The sequence below is a fragment of the Leguminivora glycinivorella genome, chromosome 6 (genome assembly GCF_023078275.1).
Source record: "Leguminivora glycinivorella isolate SPB_JAAS2020 chromosome 6, LegGlyc_1.1, whole genome shotgun sequence".
NCBI lineage: Eukaryota > Metazoa > Arthropoda > Insecta > Lepidoptera > Tortricidae > Leguminivora > Leguminivora glycinivorella.
The window spans coordinates 20699428-20712744 of NC_062976.1; the positions used below are offsets into that span (position 1 = coordinate 20699428).

Below are 13317 nucleotides of genomic sequence, written 5' to 3' on the forward strand. Positions count from 1 at the left end.
ACCTACTATATTCATGATGATGTAATTAAGGTTGTAGATGAAGTATTCAAGAACGAAACACTGGTTTGGATTCTCATTGCTATAAGCTGTCATTTCATCATCATCATCATCATATCAGCCCTTTATCGCCCACTGCTGAGCATAGGCCTCTCTTCTAGTACGCCACTTGTCATTTACTTACTTCTTTCAATATTACTTCAAGATTATTTACTTCTACAGACCGCTTATAGTAGTAGTTAGTAGTAATAGTTTGTTGTCTACTATTCATGTTATAGTAAGTTTTACTAATCTTATCTGTACCTAATGTCTTTAAGGTTGAAAATAACATAACAATAAAATTCTGATAAAATTTTGTAAATAAACAAATAATTACGGGGCGCTTGTACACTATTGTAGTACATATTCTTTAATTCAAGTTACTTCCTAGTTACTTTGAATTCCACAAATGTATGTAAATAAAGAATGTGTATACAAGGTGTAACGGCATTAATATTTTATTATAATATTATTTAATGATTAAAAGTTTGTGTAAAGAACAAAAGGGATAATAAAGTGCATAAGATATTTTTTTATGAATTGCATATGATTGATCTAAACTGTCATTTTAATCCAAACTTAGCAGAAGTACTTGATATTGCCACATTTATCTGAGTGATAAAATGTGAATCAAACAATCAAACACCTAAGGAAATATCCCCAGCGTTATATTAGTTATTTGTAGGTACATTTTTGTTTACCAATTCGTCAGCCGCACTTTTGAGAACGTTATCATGACGCAGTTCAAGGTGTCAAAGATAAAAGATATAACATAGATTATGAAGCACTTCGAGGGGTTTCTACTTTTGAACATCTATATAAGCCACACACGAACCCAGATACAAAACAGTTCGCCATCCGTTTAGTGTCTAGTACTTAAAATGAGGGTCATATTTTTGCTGCTATTTTTGGTGGCGCTTTGTGCTAGCAATGCAATTGATAGAAATAATGAACCAGAACAAGATTGGTGGCAGAAAACTATTTTCTATCAAATCTATCCTCGGTCGTTTGCTGACAGTGATGGGGATGGCATCGGTGATCTAAACGGTATGATGATCAAATTTATACCAATTCGCTTTAAGTTTGTGGTTTGCTCATTGACCTTTCATGTATCAACTAATATTTGATTTTAGGAATCACGTCAAAACTAGAATACATCAAAGAAATTGGTGTTGGCGCTATCTGGTTGTCACCCATGTTCCAATCACCAATGTACGATTTTGGGTACGATATCTCTGACTTTTACGCGGTTCACGATGAATACGGTACCATGGAAGACTTCGAAGCCCTTACTGCAAAGGCTGAAGAACTAGGTATGCGATGAATATAATTTGGGATGATTTTGTTCAATCAATAAATTAACACACGTTGTTTACAATATTTCTCAGAAAAGAGCTAAAAAGTGTGCCCTTTTTTTATAGGAATCAAAGTTGTATTAGATCTTGTGCCTAACCACTCGTCCAATGAAAGTGAATGGTTCCAAAAAGCTCTGCAAGGAGATGAAAAATACTATAATTACTATATTTGGGAAGATGGTGTCATTGATGAGGACGGAAATATGCAACCACCAAATAACTGGGTAGGTGAGCATGTTACATGTGTACATAAATGACGGAAGAACGAATAATGTTTTAACTAAAATGAAATTACGATTTTAGCTAAGCCATTTCCACGATAGCGCCTGGGAATACAAGGAAGAAGTTGGAAAATATTACCTCCATCAATTCGTAGTTGGTCAACCTGATCTCAACTACAGAAATCCTGATGTCGTCGAAGAAATGAATGTAAGAATACAATAACTACACAAAATAACTTTAGTTTTAGTATACGAACTACTAATACGACAATTTTTACTTTTATTTCAGAATGTTATTCGTTTTTGGATCGAAAAAGGAGTTGCTGGATTCAGAGTTGATGCTGTAAATTGCCTATTTGAGGTTGATAAAAAATTATGGGGCGGAAAATATCCCGATGAACCACTGTCAGGAGCTTATGAAGTTGCTTTAAATGATCATTCTTCGCTCAACCACATCTATACAAAGGACCAAAATGAAACTTATTACGTTGTTTATGATTGGAGAGATATTCTCGACGAATATAAAGCTAAGGATGGATTAACCAGAATAATGATGACTGAAGTGTACGCTAGTATTCAAAATGTTATTAAGTATTACGGAGAAGGCGACAGAGAGGGAGCTCAAATACCTTTTAACTTCGATTTAATCACAGATGTTGATGGATCATCATCAGCAAATGACATCAAAAGAGCTATAGACAACTTTTTGACATACAAGCCTGTTGACAAAGACGCTAACTGGGTGGTAAGTTCAACTTTATCTCCTCAAACCACTTGTTTTCACGATCTAAGTATAAATGGATCACGAAATCTTATTGCACATTTTTCAGATTGGAAACCACGACAACAACCGTATGGCAAGCAGATATCATCCTGAGTTGGTTGATGGTCTTAACATGATCATCTTGCTTCTGCCAGGAGTGGGAGTTACATACATGGTATTTTTTTTTATTTTTAGTTTTCTACGTATAAAGTAGGTAACCTAAATAATTTTATTTAATATCACATTATTTTACAGGGTGAAGAACTTGGTCTTGTTGATGGTTATGTAAGCTGGGAGGATACCGTTGACCCCGCTGGATGCAATCCTAATGATCCTATTAACTACGAGAACTGGTCCAGAGACCCAGAGAGAACTCCATTCCAATGGAGCGCTGAGAAAAATGCAGGTAAGGCATTATTTATGTGGGTTGTCTAGCCGAATAGGTATAAAAGGTTAGATAGGTTGTTCAGGATATAAATTTTGTTATTTTTATTCAGGTTTTTCTACTGCCGACAAAACATGGCTGCCAGTAGCCGAAGGTTATGAGACTTTGAACGTGGAAGTGCAAAGAGCAGCTGAAAGGTCTCATTTGAAGGTCTACCAGGCTCTGGCTGCTTTACGACAGGACCCTGTATTCAGATATGGACGCTACGAATCATTGGCTTTAAACCAGGATGTTTTAGCTTTCAGAAGGTAGCTTAAAATCATAAAAAATCCTTGTAGCTTTTTACCTTTACTATTGGTCTTTCGTCGCAATCTTAAAATTTCTGAACATATTGTTTTTCTTTTAGTATGATTTTTGGTCGCCAATTAGGTACAATGGTGTATTTATATTCATATTATATTTACTTTACTGTAGTCGCTTTTCACCTCAATAGATATTTGTTTGTAATGCGTTATTAGATATCGTGATATTTCCTTCAAGCACTTTACCTCTATAGTTTTGTTTTGTAAATGCATTTCGTATTTGTAATTTTTCTCCTGGTTATATAACCTCGTTGTGCATATCACTCATATTACCAAGATATCACTAATAAAATAATATACACTATTTGCTGCCTGTCACAGAATGCAAATGTTGATGTTTGACCACGTATTATATCCCAGTGATATAGCCTTTTTTTTAAACCATTAATACAATTACAAGTATTTACTATTAACTAAATTTATTTTTTCACAGGTGGTATGACAATGAAATCTACATCGTAGTCGTGAACACGAAAGACTCAGAATATGTGTTAGATCTGACATACTTGGAAAATGTGGAAAAAGATCTTGTGGTTGTGCTTAGGAGCATAGAATCACCGAAAAATGAAGGGTGAGTAGTGACATGAAAATTATATGATACGAGAAGATTTTACATTTAGCGGCCGCGTGAACATAAATGTACATGTATTTAGTGTCATCACGTCACGCCAAAAAAAATAAAGCTATTTGCAATAAATAAATAAATATTAAAGTATTTCTTACACAGATTGACTGGGGCCCACTTGTGTTGTGGGTACCCAGACAACGATATACATTATACCTCTATAATATACAAATACTTAATATACATAGAAAACATCCACGACAGGAACAAATATCTGTGCTCATCAAACAAATTAATAGTGTTCTCGATATAATATTTTATTGTTAGTGGTTGAAGTTTCCTTAACGAGTAGACAACTTGTTGTTATCACTTGGTTATCGCTCCTCAAACCTTGTTATTGAAATTTTCAAAGTTTTCGTATCGAAAAGTTTTAATAATTTGATTGTTATTACGCGAGATTGAGAATGTTCCAAAGTCAATTTAATGTTCGTTACTGACTAGAAGTGGAATCTAGGCATAAAGACTGGTTGAAGTTTCTTGTTATAAAAAAGTTATTCCTACATTTTAACTTCAAATTCTACTCAAATTTTTGGAACAAATCTAAATATTTTGATTTGTCGTTTTTCGCAGTTTTGCCATTTTGAGTGTATTATAAAATGACACGTCCTTTTTTCTTTAGTCAAGATAATGTTTTCGTGTATTTTTTGTTTCAGAGATCGATTTGAAGCTAATGCAGTGCCCATTGCTGGTTACGAAGCACTTGTCCTCAGAAAGAAATAAATAATTATAATGATGATGTTTTTAAGGAATGAATATTTAAAAAGAGTTTATTTATTTACTTGTTTGTTACGTAAATAATAAAGAACTGTCAAGTTATAAAACTCGTTTTATTTTCAATTTAAGTAAGTTGAACGGAGTTAAATTCCCTCTTATTGTTATTATTCAAGCGAGTGCCAAGAAACATTATAATGATAGTATAATTATACCTCTATATATAGGGTGTTACCAAATTAGTCACGGATATTTTAAGGGACGTTAATTAACATCAAAATAATTAACTTTCACTAGAAATTTACACAAAATTTTCATATGATATTTTTGTTTTCATTTCCTTAACAAAATAGTACATTGTGCAACAAGGGGAGGAAGTTGAATATTACTAACGAGAGTAAGTTAAATCGCGACGGCTTGCCGGAGCGATTTAAAGACTAGAGTTAGTAATATTCATACTCCCCGAGTTACACACAATGTTTTTCATCACACTCGCAATGTAAAAAATATGTAAATAGATGTAAAAAAGTTAAGTACAGTACAAGAAATTTCATTATTCCCTTGGGAGAACGATTTTTCTATAACTCACACTCCGCCTGCGTGCAATAGCACATTTAAAGTGCGGGTGTGATGAAAAATATTTTGCAGTACTCCCTTCGGTCGTATTTTAATTTATCGCCACTCGTTTCGAACTTCCTTTTTTACGCACTTGTATCGTAATGTACCTACTATTAATTTCTTTTCTAAATAACCATCCCCTACATTATAGGGGATGGTTAATTAGAAATGAAATTAAAATCCTAATTGCCTGTCAGGATGTTTAACACTGTCTCTCTTGTCACGTTAGTAGTGTCTAGAGAGATCTCATTTAATTATTTTATTAATGTTTTAGCATATTTGTTTCCTATAGTTTTCTCCAAAAAAACATAACAATACCTATGATGTTTCATACATAAATATACTCCAGGAGCGGAGTATTATCAGTCGTAAAAATATCCGTAACTAATTTGGTTACACCTTATATTAAAGAGACATAAGACTATACTTAAATTGTAGAATTGGCAAAATTTGAAATTTACCTAAATAATGCAATGCATTAAAGTACTTTTAAAAATTTAACTGACATTATCTTAATCTTGATAACGTCAGTAATGCCTAAGAGATTAGTCTCGTCTCGTAGCAGATATAAATCGTCTCGATACGAGAGCAAACTCAGTGTAACTATATTATATCTCCTCGCTCATATCTTACGCAATGAAGGAAATTTTATTCTTACCTATAATATTAGTTACTTTTTTACCGTTACTATTCGTGAACCGAACAAGTTCGGTGAAGGAGTCAGAATGGTGGGAGACAACTATTTTTTACCAGATATGTCCAAGATCATTTTATGGATAGCGATGACGATGGAATAGGTGATCTAAATGGTATGTCATTAACTCTTTCATTTTGTATAATCTGATAACAAGATAACAACACAAATCACCCTCCTTGAGCTCATGGGAGCCTGGGGTTCACTTCGACAACTAGTTAATCCCAAGATTTGGCGTAGGCAACAGTTTTTACGAAAGCGACTGCCATCTGACCTTCCAACCCGAAGGGTAAACTAACCTTATTGGAATTAGTCCGGTTTCCTCACGATGCTTTCCTTCATCGAAAAGCGAGTAGCAAATATCAAATGACAACACAAATACTAAATTTAAATATTAATGACACCCTTTATTCAGCATTGCTGAATTTAGCCTTGGGCAGCATTGCTGTTCCAACTGTTAGAAATCAGAGCAATGTGACGCTACAAGACCGCTGCAGTGATTATTGCACAGGCGGCACTGCTAGAGAAAATATTAACTTCACTTTCACATGATCACTTTTAAAACGTTTTATAAATTCTATAACGTCAAAATTAATACTGCAGCCTATCTTTTTGAAGTTGAACCTTAGTCACAATACCTTAATCCTATCTTTTGTTAAATGAAGGAATAACATCTAAATTGGAATACATAAAGGAGCTAGGAGTTGATGCTGTTTGGATCACACCTTTCTTTAAATCGCCTATGTACGATTTCGGATACGATATATCTGATTTCTATAGCATTCACGATGAGTACGGAAACATGGAAGATTTCGACCAATTAATGTTGAAAGCCAAAGAATTCGGTAAGATATTTACATTTTTATCGACCTATCTGACTCAGTCGGTAGTGACCTTGCCTGCTAAGCCACGGTCTTGGGTTCGAATCCCGGTAAGGGCATTTATTTATGCACAGATATTTGTTCCCGAGTCATGGATGTTTTCTATGTATATAAGTATATATTCATCCATTTAAGTATGTATATCGTCGCTTAGCACCTAGTACAAGCTTTGCTTAGTTTGGGGCTAAGTTGATCTGTGTAAGGTGTCCCCAATATTTATTATTTATTTATTTATTATAATTAAATATTAGCATAATTATCAAGTCAGATTGAAGGAATACACAATGCAAACTTCATCGATTCTTTAAAGTCTTAAAATTTTCACATAAGAAACAGAAAAAATATTTCTTTAAGGTAATATTTATTGCCGTAGGTATTTTAACTATAAAACTCCCGTGAGACTCATACATAATTAAAAATATTTTAAGCGGGTTACTCACGTATTAAGTCGATATAGCGTTCGACATGTTTCGGTTCAATTTCGAGAACCTTTCTCAAGAGTAGCGACACCCCGCCTTTACATGTCGAGAGCGCGACGCATACTGCGGGCGCTTGCTCGGTGCGCGCGGCTGCTGAGGACAGGCGCAGGGGGGGTCGAAATTGAACCGAAACATGTCGAACGCTATATCGACTTAATACGTGAGTAACCCGCTTAAAATATTTTTAAATATGCCGTAGGTATTGTTGAAATATCATTTATGATACATGTTATTTATGTAAGTTTCTAATTGTTTTGTCAAAAGATATTAAGATCATCTTAGACCTGGCGCCAAATCATGGAAGCAATGAAAGTGTTTGGTTTCAAAAGGCACTTGCAGGCGATAAGAAATATTTCGATTACTTTGTATGGGAAGACGGATTAGTTGATGAAAATGGAAAACTGCATCCACCAACTAATTGGGTAAACGTATATGTTACTACAAACCAATAAATAAGATTCACAGAACGACAACATGTATATATTTGACATACAATTTTACAGATTAGTGTCTTCCGCAAAAGTGCTTGGACATACAGAAAAGAAACTGGTAAATATTATCTCCATCAGATCACCAGTGCTCAGCCAGATTTCAACTATCGGAACCCTGACGTAGTAAACGAGATGAAGAGTATTATTCGTTTCTGGCTTGACAAAGGTATAGCAGGATTTAGAGTAGGGGCTATAAACCACCTATTTGAAGTAGACAAGGAGAAATATGGAGGGAAGTATCCTGACGAACCTCCGTCTGGTAAAAGTCTTGATGATCCGCTTAGTCATTCTTACCTGAATCACATTTATACGAAAAACCAGCCGGAGTCATATGACATGGTTTACCATTGGCGTGATATTTTCGATGAATACCAGGAAAAAGATGAATTCAGTAGAGTAATGATGATCGAAGTGTATTCAACGCCGCATGATACAATGAGGTACTTCGGTGAAGGTGCTCGCAACGGAGCTCATATACCCTCTAATTTTAGCACTTATTACCGATGTTAATGGAAAGTCTTCTGCAAATGAAATAAAATATGCTATTGATAAATATTTGACTTTTAAACCTATTGAAAAATCGGCTAACTGGGTGGTAAGTTTTTTTTTCATTAAAAAATGGATAGTTTCGTACCAACTTGCAACTTTAAACTTTAAACGTTAAACTTTCGTGAGACATATTCAAATAATTAACGAATCTACGGTTGTGCTCACGTGATTATATCGCTATTGCTGCGACATGAACTCTACACGACAACTACAGCTGCAGATTGCTCTGCGCCCCCGCCCCCGTCCTATCAGCGCGCGCGCAGCGGGCGGAGCGGCGAGTTCAGTCCACGGAATTTAGCAGCCGCGTGAACTCCTATATGCCTGAAGAGAGGCCTCCAAATTGGCCCGAAACATGTCGCAGCAATAGCGATATAATAACGTGAGTACAACCGTAGATTAATTAATGAACTTGCAACTGCATCACCTAAAAATATCATTTTACAATTTTAGATTGGAAACCACGATCAAAGTAGAGTTGCGTCGAGATATAATCCAAAGTTAGTAGATGGAATGAATATGCTGATAATGTTGCTCCCAGGAATAGGTGTAACATATATGGTAAGACAACTATAATTATACTTAGACAGGGGAAACCGGGTCTAGTTGACTATAGGGGTAGGTTGACTAAGTATTAAAAAATTGAGTCAAAAATCAAACTTGAGCCAACCAGTGAGGTGCGAAAGTCCGTCACCTCCCTCCGCTCAGTCACCGGTGAGCCTCTCGTACCTTATTATCGTATCACTGGTTGGCTCAAGTTTGATTTTTGGCTTAATTTTTTAATAGTTTGTCAACCTACCTCTATAGTCAACTAGCCCCGGTCTCCCCTACTAAATTCTGGCAAAATAAATCCTCTATTATTCCAAGACAAATAAAAATATTTTCAAATCACAAGGGTGAAGAAATTGGAATGATAGACGGTTATGTCAGCTGGGAAGACACAGTGGACCCAGGGGGTTGCAATTCTGACGACTCGATAAATTACTGGAAATATTCTCGTGATCCAAACAGGACTCCATATCACTGGGATTCTGGGAAAAATGCTGGTATGCGTATTAAAAATTTAACAATATCTAAGAATAGAAAAATATCATAAATATTTTTGTTAGTCTTGAAGTTTAATAAGAAGTTATACGTTGTACTTTTGGCTGTTGAAAAAAGTATAAACAAACCCGAGCTGTCAAATATCAGGGTTGTTTATTAGGTAACGTTGGTTTCTGGTTAGGTGAGGCACTCAAGGCGATTTTCCAAGCCTAGTGGCATCGATTGCAGACGTTTCTGCTAATCAGAAGTTAAATAAGTTTCTTAAATACCTAAAAATACAAGGCATTGCATTGTTACTTTCACCTTACCATTTATGCGTTTATAATCATTAAAATTGACTCACCATAAATTAAAAGAAAGTAGCCATCTATAATTTCGTTCTTCAATCTGGCCTTAAAAGGTTCACAAACCCTGGATCTGTCAAATTTGACAGCTCCGGTTTGTTTACATTTTTTTCAACAGCCAAAAGTACAAACTAATAGAATACGGAAACAAATAAATATGCAAAAAACGCTCGATTGTAAATTTTTGCAAGTTTGCTCATTAGGCAAGCAAAGTATTTAAAAGCAAATTGAAATTGTTTTGAAGGATTCTCCACTGCCAATAAGACATGGCTACCAATCGCAGAAGGCTATGAGCAGCTGAACGTTGAATCGCAGCGTGGTATTGAGCGGTCGCATCTGAATATTTACAAGCAACTTGCCCGTCTTCGCAAAGAGCCCCCGTTTAGATATGGAAGATTTGAGTCGGTTGCTTTTAACAGCGACGTGTTTACATTCAGAAGGTAACGTGACGATTTTAACTAGATTACTTACCTGACAAAACTAGGGATTTTTTGAATGAAATTATTTTAAAATAAAGGATATTTACTAAAACTTAAGTTTACATCCGCTCTAGTGTAGGTAATTATAAAACATTCTTTACTACACCTAAGAAAATATTTTAGTACCTAACCATAAAAAATGTATTTCCGACGGTTCCCCTTGTTTTGGCATAATTTTACAATCGAGAATTCTTTTTGGCATAATCTATATTGGCATAATTCACCTTTCGCATAATCTGTTATGGCATAGTATAGTTAAGCATAATTTGTCTAAGCATATTTTTGTTTGTCCGAATATATTTCACGCATAAAGGTTATTCGCCGAATGGTTTTTATGCATAAATTATTTCTGCATAACATGGTTTAGTGGAAATTTACTACGCAGAATTTTTATCATAGGTAATACTACTATATTAATGTTGCAGTTCTAACCTAACCTAACCGAAATTCTTGACAAAATGTTTTATTTGTTGAGGTCGCAGTTCTAACCTAACCAAACCGACTCTCTTAACAGCATTTAGTATGGGTGGATATTCTGATTTTAAGAAATATGCCAAATACAATTATGCGAATTAATTTTATTCATAAAAACAATCGGCGTAAACAGAATTATGCGAACTTATTTTCGGACAATGTGTTATTCGTATTATTTTCGATTATGACAAATAAGTTTTCTGCCTAATTAACATTCGGCGAAAATCGATTATGCGAAGTCTGTTATGCGAAAATCGTTTCGGACAATTAAAGTTATGCCAAATAGAGGGAACCCATTTCCGACATTTTTAAATTTCTTCTATAATAATTTGTGATACCAGTTTAGGTAACAGAGATGTCGATTATCATAATATTTTCCGATCACGAATGCTATGTGATATCATATTCATGTGATGATTCTGATGGTCATGCATATTATTATGATGAAAAGAATAGTAATATTGACAACCGGTCTGGCTCAGTCGGTAGTGACCCTGCCTGCTAAGCCGCGGTCCTGGGTCCTGGGTTCGAATCCCTGTAAGGTCATTTATTTGTGTGATGAGCACAGATATTTTTTCCCGAGTCATGGATGTTTTCTATGTATATACTTATGTATTTATGTATTTAAGTAAGTACATCGTCGCATAGTACAAGCTTTGCTTAGTTTGGGGCTAAGTTGATTTGTGTAAGGTGTCCCCAGTATTTATTTATTTATTTTATTTATTTAGATAGAATATGATTTTGGTTATTGTTTAGTATAATTAGATAATGTAAAAGTGCATTACGTTTTATCTTAAAAAGCGATTTCATTATTGTTATACTTGCCATGTTCCTATTTCATTCATTTTACTAAACTGAAAACAAATTCATTTCAATACACGTTACTAAAAATTGTATTAAACAAGTCAATAAAAAAATATTGATCTGTCAATTGTATCTTCAATTAAATCTTACAATTTTAATACAAATCGTGAAATAGCATGTGCTTATAAAATCTTGTATCAAAAATGAATTATTGAAAGCTTTTTTTCTTTTTAGATGGCACGATGGCGAGACCTTCGTAATCGTTATCAACTTTAGAGATGAAACGTACAATGTCGACTTAAGTTACTTTGAGAATGTAGTTGGTGATCTTGAGGTTATTATAGCCAATAGTTACTCGAAAAAAAGCAGAGGGTTAGTACCAAATGTCTTTATAGAAAACTGATATTAACAAGAGCTGTAGACATTTAAAAATAAATAATGTAGTGTAAATATTTGTTTTATATTGGTGTGTAAATTGATATCGTACTACCTAATAGACAAGGAGTTAAGTTTTTTTTTTAAATTATAAATGGGCTTACTCTTGACAACAGACTAGCCGAAGGCAAAGACGTGGCCTACGATGGAGTGAGCTCGCCCAGAAGATGCCTGTTCACTCTTGATTTGAAGGTTGCCGGGTTATATGAGCTCGGAAATATAGCCGCCGGCAAGGAATTCCACTCCTTGGCAGTGCGCATAAGAAAAGAAGAAGCTAAGCGCTTTGTGTTTTAAAATGATATTGCTCATTCATCTGAGACATATATTTTCTGTATTATTTTAGAAAATGCAACCTTAATACTGACTTTATTTTTGCTATTTTCAGCGACATTATAAAAGCAACCAGCGTACAAGTGTTCGGGGGAGAATCCTTGGTGCTAAAAGTTAGATAAGAAGAACTCATGGAAACTTTTGGAATCGGAAATATTTTGTATGATTAATACAATTAATAATTTAATAAATGAACTTGTATTTGCAACATTCACAATGTTAATACTAAATTATTATACTTACAATAACTAATTTTAAATGTGTACAATTTTATTTTCCCCTCTCTAGCTCGGAAACACGTGTTTTGTCCTTAATACCAGCGGGTAAAAACGCATTTTATCACTCTAGTGGGTAAAGCAAGTTTACCTTGAATAAAGTCAAATTAACTGCTTTAAAATTGATAAAAGTAGGTGAATCTAGTAATAAATATGATTTACCACCTGTGGAACTATTGGAAGCAGTGATAAACATATGTTTGCGTTGTAGTTTCCTCGCTATAGTGAGGGGAAAAGTTTTGTGTTACACTCGGGTGCAAATGTATTTTACTTCTCGTGTGTTAAAAAACTTGCAAGTTCAGGATTCTATTCTCGAACCACTCGCTTTGCTCGTGGTTCAACTATAGAATCCTTTTACTTGCTCGTTTTTCAATTCCACACTCGGCGTTAAAATACAACTTTGCCCCATTGTATAACAAATAACTATTAGACACTAATATTAGAAATGGGAAAGTGTGTCTGTTTGTTTGTCCGTTTTTCACGGCAAAACGGAGCGAACGAATTGACGTGATTTTTTAAGTGGAGATAGTTGAAGGGATGGAGAGTGACACAGGTTAATTGTTGTCTCTTCCTGACCCCCTGTTTCCCTAAAATAGAGGGTGGAAGGTTTTTTGGAGATTCCACTATTTTTGAATTTAACGAGAGCAACAGCTAGTGTACCCTATAAAAGTGAATCAGCAATATAGTATTTTATGCAACTGGTGGTTAAAAGAGGTCAAAAAAGGTGAGTGGCGTGGGTAACAATTTGAGGCGAAGCCGAAAATTGTTAATAAAGACGCCACGAGCATTTTTTGACTCAGTTAAACACCGTTGCATACAATACTTTTTCTACGACCAAGCACTTATTTTGAAAGAAAATTATAAATCAACAAATACCTACTTTCAGTCATCTTAGTTATCTAGTGGACCGCCTACCATTTTGAATATGCAGTTTGAGTGCAAACATGAAAATAAAACTGTCTATG

The 13317-nt window shown here is 34.7% G+C and overlaps 2 protein-coding genes and 1 pseudogene across 2 annotated transcripts in view; 2 read left to right on the top strand and 1 right to left on the bottom strand.

Annotated features, from left to right (window-relative positions):
• The window catches only part of LOC125226968 (calcium/calmodulin-dependent 3',5'-cyclic nucleotide phosphodiesterase 1), a 416921-nt gene that overhangs the window by 294320 nt on the left and 109284 nt on the right, over positions 1-13317 (bottom strand). The window lies entirely within an intron of this gene.
• LOC125226970 (maltase A1-like) lies at positions 875-4563 on the top strand. Its single transcript, XM_048131156.1, has 10 exons — positions 875-1083; positions 1170-1349; positions 1458-1615; positions 1695-1820; positions 1902-2357; positions 2443-2550; positions 2631-2781; positions 2873-3068; positions 3556-3693; positions 4401-4563. Exons 1-10 carry the CDS (start codon positions 918-920, stop codon positions 4465-4467), a joined length of 1746 nt encoding a protein of 581 aa, XP_047987113.1. The 5' UTR covers positions 875-917; the 3' UTR covers positions 4468-4563.
• Positions 5714-12284, top strand: LOC125226972 (annotated as a pseudogene).